This window comes from Lonchura striata, chromosome 3 (assembly GCF_050655825.1).
Source record: "Lonchura striata isolate lonStrDom1 chromosome 3, ASM5065582v1, whole genome shotgun sequence".
NCBI lineage: Eukaryota > Metazoa > Chordata > Aves > Passeriformes > Estrildidae > Lonchura > Lonchura striata.
The window spans coordinates 65,159,898-65,176,418 of NC_140705.1; the positions used below are offsets into that span (position 1 = coordinate 65,159,898).

The following is a 16,521-nucleotide window of genomic DNA, read 5'->3' on the forward strand; positions in this document are numbered from 1 at the left end:
TGCAGCTGTTCAGTCTGGTGGCTGAGGATCAAAAGATCACACATGCCCAGTACATAGTCACTTTACAGCTGTTTGATCAGGACTGTGACAGAGCTTGTTACTTCAAATCATCTATATTTTCTTTTGTGGAGACCCAGGCACACTTGTGCTGAATGTCTCATAAATGCCCTCAGCTGGTAATGGTCTGTGCCACAATACTCCTGTCAAGGCTGTGTGTAAAAGGCTTCTAACGAGGACCTTCTTTCAGTCTGTCTGGAATTCAAGATGCAACCCTCTTTTGGGTGAATCGGAGACTTCTCTCAGTGGTGAATTGAATTTTCCTCTTGGGCTCTTTGCTGCTGGAAGTGCTTCGTCTGTCTGCTATTCACAGAAGCAGTGCAGCTGATTTGATTCTATGTGTAATAAGCCTATAGCTGAGGTGCCAGAATAATCTATTTCTCTCATTACATGCCCAGCATTTTAAGATCAAGCAATGGCTGACTTATATTTGCACTTAAATTAGACAGTAAAAGCACCTTTCTTAGGGGATGCTAATAAGAACTGGAGAATGACACTAAATCAATGGACTCCTAAAGGAGAGAAAAAAACCAAAGAACTAAACTAAAAGCTCAGTTGCTAAGCCCAATGGACTTTATTCAACTGTCTTAAGATAGACTTTCCATGAAATAATGTTGTCAAGAAAGAGCTTTATCTTCAGTTTTCAAAAGCATCTCACATATGAACAAACAGGGAAGTAAAGTAGAAAGCCATTCTTTCTTAATTAAAAAAAAAAAAAAAGGATGTGAGGGGCAAAAAGCATGTTATTACAAATCCCATGCAGTGGGAGAATAGCATGTGGTTTTCTTTTAAGTTGGATCAACTGGTCTCACTCTGTTCTCTTCCAACAGAATGCAATTCTCACATGTTTGATTTGAATTTCTCTTCTAGCTGTATGATCCATGCAGGCTGAAGTCTATTTTGAAAAAAATCCAGGATCCTGGCTTGTTTTCCTATTCAACAACAATAATTTTCTTGGCTTCCAACTCTTACAGGACAGCAGAAATTAAGCAAAATCTCTTCAGTCACAGGGATATCACAGCACAAGCTCTGTCTAAATAACCTTTCCAGAAGGACAAGGATAAAACCTCATTATTCTGGATGAGTTAATGAGGACTCTGCACACAATCAGTCAGACTGCTCATTTCAAGTCGCTATCACTCTGCTTTCTCTGCCTGTATTTTACATCTTTAGATTCCCCATTAATCACTTCTTTCCATCGGTGCCAGCCTGCCTTTGGCTGGTTGCTTTTCCAAAACCAGCTTTCTGTCTTTGTGTAATAAGCGGTTTTTTGCCTCTTTTCAGTGATGGCTGGGCAGACAGAGATGAGGTCATTGAAGGCTATGAGCCCGAAGCAAATGGAGGCATTACTATCAAGCTGCAGTCTCCCGAGGTGCTGGCGTTCGATGACTACTACCTGAAGCTGCGGCTGGACACCAACACCCGCAACCCCTGGTTTCCTGAGTTCTGGCAGCACAGATTTCAGTGCCGCATTCCAGGGCACCCACTAGAGAATCCCAACTTCCAGAAGAATTGCACTGGTAACTTGTCAGACATTTCAAATGTTTCTTCTGGTTTTTGAATCTGTTCTCTGGCAAAAAGTTTTCTGTGGTTCTGGTTTGGGTTTTTCGTGTTGTTTTTATTGGTTTTTTGTTTGGGTTTTCTTGTTTGTTTGGTTGGTTTTTAATTAAATGTTTGTCGTTGGGGTTTGGTTTTTTTTGTTTATTTTGTGAAAAGAAAGATGGTGACCTCAGCTTGTACAGATAATAATCCCAGCTCTGGTGGGAGTATATCTGGTGCTGGTTGCACAGCCTTCTGTCAAGTTCTTTAGTTCTGCTCTGTTACAGAGTGAATTGTTTTCCTTTTACGTTTTAGGCCACGCTAATTCTGAGTGCCCGGCTTTGTAATATGGCCTGTAAAAAATAAAGAGCCATGAAATTTAACAAAAATAAGAACTAATTTATACTTTTTCTTCAAAGTCATGTTTTCTTATCAACTGAGAAATCAGGAAATTCACAGACAATATTATGGCAGAAAACCAATTTTAAGGGAAAATGATGAGTGTTAAACTTGGCCAGTCATCTGCTTTAACTTTTTTTTTTCTTAACCCATTAAAACACATACAGTTTGTTTCTACTATGTAGCATTCACATAAAAAAACATATCTTGCACATGGAAGTGACTCATACCTCATAGCAAGGGAAATGTAACTATGCAGTTACATTTTTTTCTCTGTGCAGTTTTTCTCTTCCATTCAGAATCTGAGAAAATGAACTAAAATATTTCAGTAAGAGTAAACTTATTAGAAAATTGAGAGATTATTACATTTTTATGAAATACTTGCTGAATGATTTTTGCAAATATTTTGTTTGTAGTTTGCAAATATTTGATTTGTAGTCAAAAATGTATACTCGATAGTAAGGAAGTTATTTCCTTAGAAACAAAACTAATGAAGCCTTACTTTTCATTGATTTCTGTCATATTCTTTACATTTTAACTTCTTGTATCCCCTAGCAGTAATCTCAGTTGGTCTTCTCATGCCCTCTGAGCTGCATTACCATAGTTTCTAGTTCTTCCCTTTTCCATCAGTAGTATTTCCTAATAAGGACTTCCACAGTACCTTTTGTTCCTCCCCAGTTCTCCTATTCAACATCGAGGCACATCACCAAATGCTGTCATTGACTTAAAATTGCCCTGATGTGCTGACTGGCAGGCAAGCTGGCCTGTCTGGGTGCTGGGGGACTAATAGCAGGCCAGACAGGCTAAATCCATATTGAGTTTATACTGATAATTTCTCCTCAAATGAGTTACGAACCTTGGACTTTATCAAAATATTGATTTTTTTTTTTTTTTGGTAAATATTTAATCTGCTTTAGAAATGCTTCAACTCAGACAAAGAAGTTGATATAGGCCAACAGGGGCAAAAATTGCTAAGGAGAGTTGAGTGATTTATGCACAGTGCAAATGTACAGCTTTCTTTTGTAAGAAAAGAAACTTAAAATTGCATGGTTTTGTTCATTCCATTTACACAAATAAATTTCATGCTGATGAACAAAAGTTCACTTTCAAGACATCTCAGCAGCTGTTAAAAACATGAGTAGTTTGCTAACTAGTCTTTTGGGTTATGAAACTAAAAACTTGATTCTGAACTGTCACAGTCACCCTTTTTCTGGTGGATCAAAGGCAAGGGAACTCCCCACGTGGTGTCTTCAAAATGCCAATATGGGGTACTTCTGCATAGAATGTGTAGGTGAGTTTTCAGACAGTGATTGCTGTAGACTCTAAAATTGTGCTTAAGCAAAAAAAAAAAAAAAAAAAAATTAAGAAAATAATGGAAGAAAAGTAGTGGAGGCTATTTTATTAAGAAAATATCTCACCCCAAACTTTTCAGGATATCCCAGGTTTGAGATCACTGGATGTTGGAGAAGTTCTGAAGAGGTATCATCAGATGCCTGCACAGTGTTCTGGGTTCTCAAGGTGTCAGGGAGCACTAAATTCTGATACTAGTAAAACACAAAATAATTTGTCTACATTGGTAGACTCTGACTTAATAGTGTCAAATCAGGCATTCAGACATCTTTCCCTCCTCTAGAAGGCTGTCAATTTTTGCATGAAACCTCAAAATATGTGACAGTTCTTAGGCTTTGCTGAAAAGCAATCAGCTCTTAAATTTGGTGGTGTACCACTGATAACCCTCAGCTTATCACACACAACTAAAAAATCCATAAATGTCTCAAGACAACAAAGGGAAGCATCACAAGGTATATTTCCCAATAATTACATACCTACAGAATCAAGAGGTCTTCATGTCCCCAGCAAATCTGTGGGGGACAGATTTTTACTTAAAAACACAGATCTGCCTGCTGACTGTCTGGCACCACCAAAGCTTTCTGTGAACATATCTTTATCTGACATTTCTGGAAGGTTAAGAATGTCACTTTAAATACTAGCAGCTTCAAAGCTGTTTGGTGGAGACTTTCACTCCAAGGAGGTCTAGTATGACAGTGCCAAGAAACCGCCTTCTTTGTCTCTCACAGATTTGGAGGTAGGACTTTTCACAAACTCTCAGTTAAAAAAAGGAGTCTCTTGCCTCTCCCCTCCTTCACAAAGTATCTCTGTACACAAATTTGAAGAAGAAAATCCATGATGCTCAATAAACAATAAGCACTAATACTTGAAACCCATTAAAAGTGACAATAGATTATGTGATTTTTGTGGTACTACAAATTTAAATACTGCTGCCAGTCCTATATCACCCTAGGAAAATAATCAGTAACCAGTACTGGTATCAAGCAGCTTATCTCCAGTATATCTAAAAGCTTCTTCTTCTACCTCAATATTCCTATATAAAGGCACGTAGGGCCATGCATCCTGGAAAAAGCTGAGTCCCCTGTGGTCCCAGGAGTCCATGCACATTATTAACAGGTGTTGTGACTATCTCTGGGTCATGACCTCTTTTGTATTATGGAAGTGCTCTGTTAGTCCTTACTGAGAACAAAACACACCCATAGACAGCAATTTAACATAGACAGCAGTTGTCGAAGGCAATACTGCTCAAGATTGTTTTCCATGTCTGGAGAGCTAACATCTCAGGAAACTATATTAAGAAAAAAAGAACCATGTGCAAAAGTTCTTGTGATAGGTAAGCATAGTGTAATTGTATTTACACAGCAAGGGGTTTCCTAGGAGCAGACAGAAGCAAGAAAAAAAAAAAGACAGTGTTGTTCTTTGAATACCTTATTAAAATATATTAACAATATTTCAACCTATGTTTTGAAAAGGAGATTAATAGCAAAGTTTGTATCTGTTGAGAATTTTCAGTTACTGCCTGCCCATTATAATTTACTCACATACAATCTAATCAGTTTACTGAGTAATTTATTCAGAATTGCCACTGGCATGTGAGTTTCAATTTTTATCATTCATAGATATGCAAGGAGTTCTCCTCAAGCAATTACAGCTGCTGCATCTGCAATTTCTCGCACCCTGTTACTGTTGAGTCAGCATCAGCTCAGGATTGCATACTCCCTATGAAGCAAGGGAAAGCTTGTTCCTAGAAATCTCCCTTCTCTCATGACAGAAATTACTGCTGGAATTCCCTCATTCAGTCTCTGAGAGGACTGATGTTGTCCTCCAGAAATTCTCATATTACACTGAGCCCTGAATGTACACACATATTTTGGGGAGAAAAAAGTATATCTGCTCTAAGCACTATTGGAAGAAAGCAAGTCCAAGTGTTCTCTACTCCATGAAGGCTGTAGGATGCCTAACAGTTTGCCACAATTTCAGAATAGCTCATCTGGATTACTAGAACAAAGTAGTAGTAGCAAAAAATTCTTGGGAAGAGAAGAAATCTATCAAGACTGTTGCAGTTACTGCTCATTTAGATAATCCCTTCTTGCAAAAATTAAACAACTTACTTTTCCCACTTGGGAGGCAGCCAAATGAGTGGGAGCTCTTTCTGACTCATTCTTTGCAATGTTTCAGCCAAGTGCCTCTTGTAATGGAATGCCTTTCCCTATCCCTCTCTCCTTCCCTCTTTCTCCAGATGCTATAGGAAACATTCTTCTTCAACAGGATTTAAGTATAGAAATTTTCTTACATATAGATGTATTGGATCTGGCTGAGATTGGCTTAACTTTCCCCACAGCAGCCTTCATAGTGCTGTACTTTGCATTGGTAGCTAGAAAAGTGCTGGTAACACACCAGGTTTTGTGGGCACTGTTGAGCTGTGTTCTCACAGGATTGAAGCTCTCTCCCACCCCATACCCCCACCCTCAACTGCTGGTAGGCTGGGAGTGAGCAAGACAGCAGGAGGGGGCAAAACTAGTTTACTCAAACTGACTAAAGTTCCCACACCACATGATGTAGTGGTCAGCAATAAAGGATGAGAAAGTGGGAGAGTGTTATTAAAGCATTTGTCTTGCAAAGCAACACATTGAGGCCCTATTTCCTGGGAAGCAACTGGACATCATCTGTTGACAGAGTTAGAGAATTCATTCTCCTTTTCTTCCATACATGGTCTTTGGGTTTTTTTAATCAAACTACCTTTATCTTGACCCATGGGATTTACATTTTAATTTTATGTATTTTTCTTCCCTGTCCTGCTGAGGAGGAGGAGTGAGAAAGTGACTTGGTGGGCACCTGCCAGCCAGCTGAAGTAAACATACCACAGTACCAACGTACACACATTTGTATATGGATATCTCCTAGAGTTTCCTGGATATCTAGTAAGCCAAAACCACTTCCACTACAAAATTGTTCTTAAATTTTTCTGTGCCACTAAGGTACTTGTAACGTATCCCATGTAGATTCTACAGTCTGCAGGAAACAAAGTATGTCTTACAATTCTGCATGGACCCCTGACACATAGCAGAATTCAGAAATTCACACCATTCTTCATGCTCTTCAGATGAAAAGTCAGAACAGAACAGTGTTTTAACCGTAACAAAAAAGGCTGTTTCTGAATTTGAGGTACTAAGACCATATCTGACTCAGGATGGACCTGACAGAAAGTTCCCTCAGCATACAGCCTCAGGCACTGCCCCAAGGAACAGTTCCTACTTAGTTGATTAGAAAACTCAGACTTTTCTGGATTTTGCAGATTGTACACTGACAGCACAGTTAGATGATAGACTGTGTACAGCACAGTTACATGATAGACTGTGTACGTCAGGCAACAGAGTTTAGATATTTTTCCAACAGACTTGTGGGATGTTTTCTCCTCCCTGATCTGATAGCCCAAATGGAAGTGTTTTTTTCTTTCCCCCACACAAAAATACACTGGCTAATCTTTCTCTGTTGCATGTGGTGAGCCCACATAGGCCAAAATTAAATGCAAGTCATACTCGCACAGAAATGATGTAAAACTCAGTACAATGCAAACACTTGTAGGGATGTCTAAAAGCTTTTTTACAGAATGCCTTATTCTCCTCCTGGCAGATAATACAGTGGCTGGAGTTTATGTAAACCAGGTGGGCCGAGTCCTCCTCTGCACCACAGAGGCAGCCATGAAATTGGTAATGGAACTGATGCAAATAACAGATTATGCTCACAGCAGTTCATCTGCTGGGACAACAAAATACACTGGCAGGCAATCAGCACAAACATTTTTCAATAGAGCAAAGTGGTACAAAGTGGGCAATTCATGATTCATTCATCTATTCAATTGATCATTGTGAAGAAGGGTTATTTGTCAGTGAATGTATATGCTGCAGATAAGAACAAGAAATCTAGATTTTTTTTGTTCCGAAGAAAGTCATAGTCCAAGTTCCCTTTAGGATGCTTACTCATACTTTGGTCATGCCATAAGGATTTCTTTATCTCTAATTCCTGTCTTGGCCCAAGAGAACTGCAAGCAATCAGCCTGAGTGCATCCAGAGTCACAAGGATCATAGGATCACTCAGTCTAGAAGATAGTTCAGGAAGACTGTAGTCCAACTCCCTGTCAAATGATGGTAAGTCAACAGTTCAGACCAGGTTCATCAGCCCTTGAAAACCTCCAAGGTGCCACAGTGTTCCTGGGCAACCTGTTCCTCTCCCTGAATGTGAAAAAACTTGGCCTCATATCTAAAGAGAGAGTCTAAACTTCTCTTGTTTCAAGATATGCCTGTAATCTCTTATTCTTCCACCAGACCTCACTATGAACAACCTGCCCCTCTCTTCTTTATAACCACCCTATAGGTTATGAGGTGCTGTTGTAAGGTTCCCCTGCAGCCATCTCTTCTTCAGGCTGAACAAACCCGGGCCCTTCAGTTTGCCCTCAAAGGTAAGGATTGCAGCTCCAGATCATCCTGATGGCTCTCTGCTGCAGGTACTCCAAGTTATCAGTGTCTTTCTGTATTAGGGAGTCACAAACCGTATGCAGTGTTCTAGGTGCAGCCTGATGAGTGCCAAGTAGAGGTTGGTGGTAGGTAATCACATGATTTATCACAGATAAGCACATTATTAATCCTTCTCATCATGTCTCAGTAATTGGTTGTGCTGTTGTTACCATCCTCTTTACAGGAGGCTGCTTGCCATCACTCCTGCCAAGGATCTGTATGTCCACCCTATTCTTGTGTCAAATTTGGTCCTAAGGAGGTGTATCTTTTCCCATCTCCTTTCTGCAGCAGACATAAACTTTCACCACACATGGCCAGCTCTGAAAGACCACCATAAATTGTTATAACATATTAAATCGTGAGCAGAATATGATGATAGCAGAAGAAGCTTGAGAAGAAGGCTAAAGAGTAAATTTATGCTTTATACTAAAGAGTAATTTATGCTTTGGTATGAATAATGCAAAGTCATGCTTCTTGAGATAAAATTGTCAGGGAATATAGATTATTTTGTGACTCTAAAGATCTTGGACTATGTTTGGTATGGCCATAATCTGAAAGAGATGTGGAGCACAATGAATAGGTGGTTTAGACATTAGAGACCACACAGCAATACAAAAAGCAGTGCAGTGTTACATGAACATACCAGCTCAAATAGTATATTTATATCTGTGGACTATTATCCAATCATTTCAACATTTGGTTCTGAAGACAGGTGTTTTTAGCCTCTAGTTAAGATTTCTCTGAAAAGCACCCCTAAGTGTTTGCCAACATTATCACCCACTCATTAAAAAGTAATTAGTTTTATCCCATCCAGACGTACAGCTCTTGTAATTTTAATGAAAAGTTTTAGGTTATTTTCTGATATAGGATATCTGTGGTTTAAAAATGGTACTCACCAATTCAGTGCCCCTGCCAAAACTCTCCCAATACAGATGCCACTCACTTACTCAGCCCTTTCCCTTCCTGGTCTAGGAATGGAGTTGAGAATTAGAGGCACAAAAGGTGAAAGTCATGGGTTAAGATAAGAAATGAAATAAGAAAGTGAACAACAGGAGAACAATAATAACAATAATTACAATGGAAGGTATAAGACAAAGGAACAAAGAGATTATTTACATTAAAAACTACAACAAATACCAACCAACTCTTCCCCACCACATCACCTTTTCTCCAACGGGAGGGGAACATAAGAGAAAGTCCCTTTCTCTCACCTTGGCAATGATGTAACATGATATCAAATAACATTACAGTCTTGGCTGCAGCCTCTCCCAATGATTTTGGCTGAAAAAAGGACAAGGATAATAGTATCTTTTGTAGAAGATCTAGAGGGCCTTTATTCAACCCTGTCATGATGTTTGTTTTTCTGTTTTTGTTTGCAAAGTTCTCCTTGACTGCATTTATTGTGCCAGGTGGGAAGACAGAAGACATTAGTCTGCATATTTCCATCCTGAGACACAGTTGTACTTGGCCAAGGCATCTTTCAGATTACACCCAGGCCACCAGTAATGGAGTTCAGAGCTTCTCCTAATCAAGAACTTTTTCTCAAGACCCACCCTACTTCTGATAAATCTGTGAGATGACATGAGGTTCTCCTTTTCTCATCTCAGTGGACAATGCACTCCAGATGTCCACTTGATTTATCTACATTTTCTGGATGAGTGAATGCATTACCAGTGAGAGGTGATCTGAGTTGTTTCCAGAGTTGGACAAATTAGATCCAGCAGACATTGTTAGGGCTCAAACTGCTGTGTCAAACAAATGTGTAGGTGTTTCTCTGAGAACATTCTTTTTATATCAACATCTGCTGGGCTCCCCCATGGAGCATATGTCCCATGAGATTTTTCATCAGCAGAAGCGCCTACAGTAGGAATTACTGCCACTACAGTAATTCAGAAAAATTAAGTCTAAGGGCTGTTGTGCACTCTAGCAAGTCAGCCACTGCTGGTAAGTCACCTTTGTGGTGTATAGGAGACATATTTTTAGGCTTTTAAAGAAGGAATTAAGCTATTAACATGCCATAATTTCTTCAAAATATATTTTACATTTAGTGTCCTGTGACTTGTCTGTGCTCAACTATGCTTTGCATTCTCATAATGTATTTAGGTCCTGTATCACACTCTTTGTTCCTCAGTATGAGGCAGAAGATCCTAGTGATCCCAGGAGTGATCAAAACTGATTGCAATTTCATTGGCACCTAGATCAAAGCCTACTGGGGACAACTTGTCTGAAAATATTCTAGTTGCTATCATTCTTAGTCAAGTCTTTTTTACAGCAGATGAGACAGGAGTTGTAGTTTCATTTTATTTCCCAACGTTACAGGCAGCTTTTAAGGCTTAAAGATGAGGAGGATTAATAATGTGCTTATCTGTGATAAATCACGTGAGTTATTCAGAAAAGATATAATGGCCAGGTTTTTGTTCACTTGGTTCTAGTTCTTTGTGTCCATGCTTGGAAAAAAGCAGTTTTATTTATCTTATATTTTTTGTTTCCAAAAATACTTTTAAACAAGGCTGTCTATAAGTATACAATAAAAATAAATATCTTACTTCTCTTGGAACCCATAAGAAAAAAATTGCATGTGCCTTTGTAAACGGCAGTGAAGACAGTGTGCAGAGCCATGCATATTACAGCAGCATATGACAAAAGTTTTCTGAATCTACACCTGCATTTTCCATTCTGGATTTTAACAGTAAAAGCTTGCACTTCTGGGATTAAAAAATCCTCAGGTAGACTTGTGACATTCACCCTGCTCCATTACATGGACAAACTGATGGTGCTACTAAGGAAGAGGATACCTGAATCATTCTCCCATCATTGTGCCTCCTTCAGGCTCCTGTCTCCTGTGCCTAGAGAGAGACAGGGCCACTCCTGACTGCACAGATTGCCACAGATGATTTAAAGTTTTATCAGGAGCACAGTGAGGACAAAAGCACACAATTAAAACAAAAATCGACTTGTTCCTAGAAATCAATTTTTTGTGCAGGTTGCGCATCAGAACAATTAGCAGAGATATAAACATTTAACCAAACCAGGAAATCAGTCAGATGGAATTACAGAAGTAACTGATCTGAACACAAGGCAAACTGTTTTCTGTCATCCCTTCATGTCTTTTATTAGATGATATCTTCCATTTCCTCATTTACCTGTAGGTGGAAATTTTTAAACTCAGCTTGCAAATTTGCACGTTGTCATTACTGGCAGCATTAGCCCATAAATACAGGTGTAAAGGAGAAGCAGGGGAGGCTAACACATGTAGGCACAGTCCCACATACTCACACCTGTCTAGTTGCAGACTAATGATACTCTCCATACAAGGATATTTTCTGAAAAATAGCCAGTAGCATTCCTAAAATAAGTGGGTTCTTCTTAAAAGATTGTGGGCAAGCAGTGGCATAAAGAACAATAAATTATGAGCCTGAGTGGTAAAACCTAAACCTTGAAAACCACAGAATTTCCTATTCAGAATATGCTGTGTTAGTATCCACAGGGAGAATTATCTGATGGAAGATGTGTGGTATGAAAAGTAGTGCTGCTAGAATAAATCTCAGTTTTCCCATTCATACTAGGATGTCTGGGGAAGTGTAGAAGTCTGCTTGTGTGGAGAGAGCTAGGGAAAAATGATAAGATACTGCATCGATACCGCATTTGCTGCCTGAGCCAGAAATCCACTATAAAACAGCAAGGTACTAGACCAGATGATTTCAAAATGTTTCCTTCAGCTAAAAATGTTGAGATTCATGCAGTAGAAAGTATCTTTGGAGGAACCAACAAGTTCAAAGTTTCCATTTAGCTCTGGGTTCAGGCACAGGTCTATAGGAATGGAAAAGCAGGGCTGTTTTCTTCAAAGCAGTAGCACTATACACATCATGCTAGGCAGTGAACTGTCTACTTTCTGCAGAGGCCAGCTTAGTCTGGCTGCTTTTTCTAGGCTTATTTTGTCTAAAAATTCATTCCACAGGGCCCGTTTTCTTGTAGAGATCTCAAGTACTTGAGTGGTTTCTGTGTTGTCACATTTGGCTACACCCAGGAAAACAAGAGGTGCGCTAAAATGGATGCTTTTAAAATTCTTTCAGATCAGAAAGAATAATTGCTTCTTTTTTTCTGTTGAATTTGACATGTGACTACAGATTGTGGCCACTAATTTTATCTTCTGATTTGCTTAGCTCTAGTTTGCTGCTAGTCGTGATGCATTGTCCTTGTGCAGATATTGTTCAAAAACTTCTAATCTTAGCTTAGCTTTAAGAAGGATCATTTCTGTGATACTGAACACAGCTCTGGGCAGGTGTCTCGTTAAGGGGAAAATAAAGTGGGTCTGTGATCTGTGTATTTGTTATTAAATTATTTAAAGCGAGGATTAAAAAGAACATGTAGGTGCCCCTAACAATAATTTGAAAAGTATGCTTAATTTCACCAAAACCTCTGAGTGTACTCTGCTAATTTATAACATGGCCCAGCTGGTTAGGGTGGCCAAGACCATTTTGCAGCTCCAGAGCAGCTATAGTATCTGGCTTTGGTCCTGGGAAGCCAGGGGTTTTTCTGTAAGGAGCTGCATGTTTGCAGGACTGCTGTGTAGCCTGGGTTTTGCTCGTTGGACAGAGGCTGTCTTGTGTGAGGTTATGGACTATTAACAACAAAACAAAACAAAACTCAAAACCAACAGCAAACTTGGCAAAGGAGAAATTTGGAGTAAGCTATATTTCTGCAGAAGTAAGGCACATTGGAGTTCATGTCAACTTGTATTCTGTCAGCGAATGCTGGTGGTTTTAATACCACCTTAGAATTAAGAACAGAAGTGAGGAAGAATGTTTGTTCTCTTAGAATAATTTTTAAAAAAAGAAAGAAAAAAAAACAGTAGTACTGGCTGATTGGTGGTACAGACAAGAATTCTGAAACCCTTCTAAAATCAATAGAGATTTAAAGCACAATAAACAGTGGGTATCTTTCCTGGCTGCTCTTTGTACTCATGCAGTACCACTGTAATTTAAGATAGGAAAAGACCAGTTATGTAATCTAGTTTGTATCCTACCATGAGGGGTGTACTTAGTCTATTAACATGAGATTTTGACTCACACCTTTGAAGTCCCCAGAATCTCATGCCCATGCACTGACAACTGCCACTACTTAGACATTTACAAATCTAGATCAATGGAGGGAAGAGAGTTTGTGATTTGTTCCATAATCTGTCTCCATGCCACATAGGAGCACAGATGAATATGTGTATTTTATTACAATCATCATATTTTTCCACTCTAATCTAAAGACCCTGACTTTTGTTTTGGGTTTTGTGCTGGTACCATATATTTAGCATATATTTAACATATACTGAGAATAAATCTCTCAAAGAAAATCTCTCTGAGAATAAATTCCTTTGCCCTGTTTGGGGATAATACATTCTATGGTTAATATGAAAGTTGCTTATTTTCAACTCTGAACCAGCATTTTCTGATGAAGATGCTCAAAATTAGACTCCTCAAGTGCATGTTCTGAGACCTAGATAAATTGGCCTGATTTTTAAGGGTACTGATCTCCCATAATTTCTATGAAAGTCAACAGCAGCTAGAGAAGTTCAGGCATTAATCAAGTCAATTAATTAGGTTCCTGAATATGTATTCAGGTTCCTAATTTGAGTAATGTATGGTGGATAATGTTCTGAAAGCTGCAGTACAATTACTGAGTTCCATCTCTTTCTTTCAGATAAGGTCTTAGGCTTCATATAAAAAGCATGACACCTGAAATATAATCAGTCCTATTTCCTGAACTTTCCATTTTTCTATTGTGCTGTGTTACAATGGAACATCTAACAAGGGTATCTGTCTCAACTTTTTTTCTTTTTATTAAGAGTGAAAACTTGATTAAAACTATCCAAATAGCATAAAAATATGTATACATTCCATTACATTTATAAATTAATTTGATTTTAAGTGTGTTCATTCCTGTCTCATGTAAGAGTAGCAGCAACTTATTATCTGCTAGACTTCTTCCAAATAACTGATCTGTTAAGAATAGTAGTTCTAAATATGTCTTTAATTGAGTGTGCAAGTAAGGCAGCAAGGTTGCATAGCTGCCTAAGGGAAAGGGGAAGACTCAAGATTGGGATTCCTTACTTTTTAATTGTTTCTCCCCAGGAGTTCAGGTCATGTAGAAAATGGTCTCTGTGGAATCCTGTTCTTAGAGCATCTTGGTCAGGATTAACATGGCACAGGGAGAGGGCTGTGAAGAAGGCAAGAGACAAAGGCAGATCCAAGGTCTCTGTGATAATAACTACATTAAATGATATTAGGATTAAATTGGTGCCTGAGGTCTTGGGAGCATGGACACTGCAGAGTTTGAGAGAGGCTCAGAGATAGTTTATTGTTAAACTCTGACTGACAGAGCTATGTGAGACAGAGTAATAGCAACAAATTAAATTATCTTCTTTCATATTCCCAAGAAAGGGACAGAAGAAAAGAGAAAATAATAATAGTAATGATAATAATAATACCTCCACCACCCCAAAATAACTGCCCAACAAAACCCATTATACCAAATTGAGAATATGGCCTCTGGACACACTGAGACAGATCAAAAGCCATTCCATTCCATTCCATTCCATTCCATTCCATTCCATTCCATTCCATTCCATTCCATTCCATTCCATTCCATTCCATTCCATTCCATTCCCACTGCTTGTGAATCTTAAAATAACTGTGCTGCTGCCTATGTCCTTTAAATGCAAAGGCTGAGCCTGACCCTCCAAATGCCTTTGTTGGCATTAAATTTTAGTCAGTTAATGAAATAATAAGATGGATTTCAAATTATATATTAGGATTTGAAATCAGCATCTTTGTTGATTACATATACAAACGAGTCAAAGAAAAAGATCATCTGGCATATTTTGTTCCTGATTATAGAATGAAATGTTAATTTCTAATTAAAATAGGAACTGCAAAATGTCACTGCAGAAGGTGAATAATAATTTCAAATAAGTAAAAGAACATATTGTGGTCATTTTGCAGGCAGACTGTACACAGACCAGCATTTGAGGAAAACAAATTAATTATAATAATTACTTGCCAAGCTCTCATAGTAATTGCTCTCTGTTTCAAAAAAAACAAGATGCTGGAATCACTTCATATTCTCTTATATAGTTGTTTGGTTTTTTTTGTTGTTTTGCCTAGAATAAATATGTAATTTAATGTCATGTCCTAACTATCTGAATTAGCATAGATTTCTTTTAAGTGTAAACTGCTTCTGACTTGATGGATGCCCAAGTTCAGAATCAATATTTTATTGATTTCTAGTTTAAAGCCTTTTGTATAATGTTTGAGTATTTGACCATACTAAGCCACTGCATTTCCATGCGCTCTCTTGGTCAGTTCCATGAGCCTTCCAATATGTGATCACAGAATTTTAATCAGGGTGAACTTCCATAAGCCAGAATAGCTGAATATTAATTATTTTTATGATCTGCAAGTAGATGAAATATCTTTACAGCTTACTTGCTTCATGATGGAGTTAATTCCAAACATTTTCATTAGAGTATGCATAAAAATGAATGATCATAACTTTATTTCATTATGGCATTTTTAAGTATACTTCTGTTTTGGCACATGACTGCAGCCATGAAAACGATGGCACATAAATACAAAAGTCATGCTTCTTTTCAAACCATTTGTACTGATGCTTACTTGGGAGTATAAGATACAGGAAGTGATTTATTTCAGTTAAGTCAGTTATTTTCTTCTGTTGTTTCCCAGTGTATTAATTCCAAAGAACAGGAATTAAGAGAATAGCCAAAATGAGGCGATCAATAACTTCAAAACTTAGCATTTCTGGGAGGTTTTTGTTATCTTGCTTCACTGTTCAACACTCTGTGAATTGTACTTCTCAAGCTGATTTCATTGAAGTGCGCATACAAATATCACGGGTATTAATTTTTTTTTATGCTTTGAAGTGGGCTGAGTTTTTTTCACCTTGCACTGAGCTATACTTTGTAGATCCTTCACATTTTATTTCATTAAAACCAGTCTTCACTGCAGAGCTATTTCATCAAGATCATTCCACTAAAAGCTAGGTAGAAGGCGAAGCAATGATAAAATGCCCTGCCAGATTTTAACAGTTCATAGCAATGAACGTGTACAGAAGGGGTTTCAAATGCCAGCTTGAAGGCTTGTTTAGAGAGGAAGGAATCTCAGCATATCATCCTCATAGGGCCATAAATACTGTATTTTTTGTAAGTAAAATTTCTTATGTGGAACTTTAGCCTAGTGGAAAGAAACACAGAAGCTTTAGGCCGTGTCATCCACTACAGAAGCTTTATTAGGCTGATGAACTTCTGTCAAGCCATCTGCTTTAAGTGGGTTTCTACAGGCCTGCATTTACTAGCATGTCCCCCTGTACATGAACTTGTGGAATTTCTCTGCTTGTTACCTAGTTTCTTGCTATACATACTTTTGTGGACGTACATACTTGCAACTTTTCAACTCTGTGATCAGTTTCTTCAGGTCTCAGTGACAGGAGTTGTAAAGGCACAGGAACAATCTGTGTAGATTGCAAAACCTGTGGTGCTGGAGAGCTACACCTTGCCAGGGGCAGCCTAAAGAAGAAAGAGACAGCACTGTCCTGGGGCTTCTGGTATGCAGACAGATGTGCTGTTAGCATGGCCCTCAGGTGGTGCATTATA

The 16,521-nt window shown here is 38.5% G+C and overlaps 1 protein-coding gene across 4 annotated transcripts in view; it reads left to right on the forward strand.

Annotated features, from left to right (window-relative positions):
* The window catches only part of GRM1 (glutamate metabotropic receptor 1), a 183,348-nt gene that overhangs the window by 111,139 nt on the left and 55,688 nt on the right, over positions 1–16,521 (forward strand). For all 4 annotated transcript variants that reach the window (XM_021527014.4, XM_021527017.4, XM_085575362.1 and 1 more), the window contains exon 4: positions 1,342–1,577. In XM_021527014.4, the coding sequence (XP_021382689.2) occupies positions 1,342–1,577 (236 nt within the window). The remainder of the gene's footprint in view (positions 1–1,341; positions 1,578–16,521) is intronic.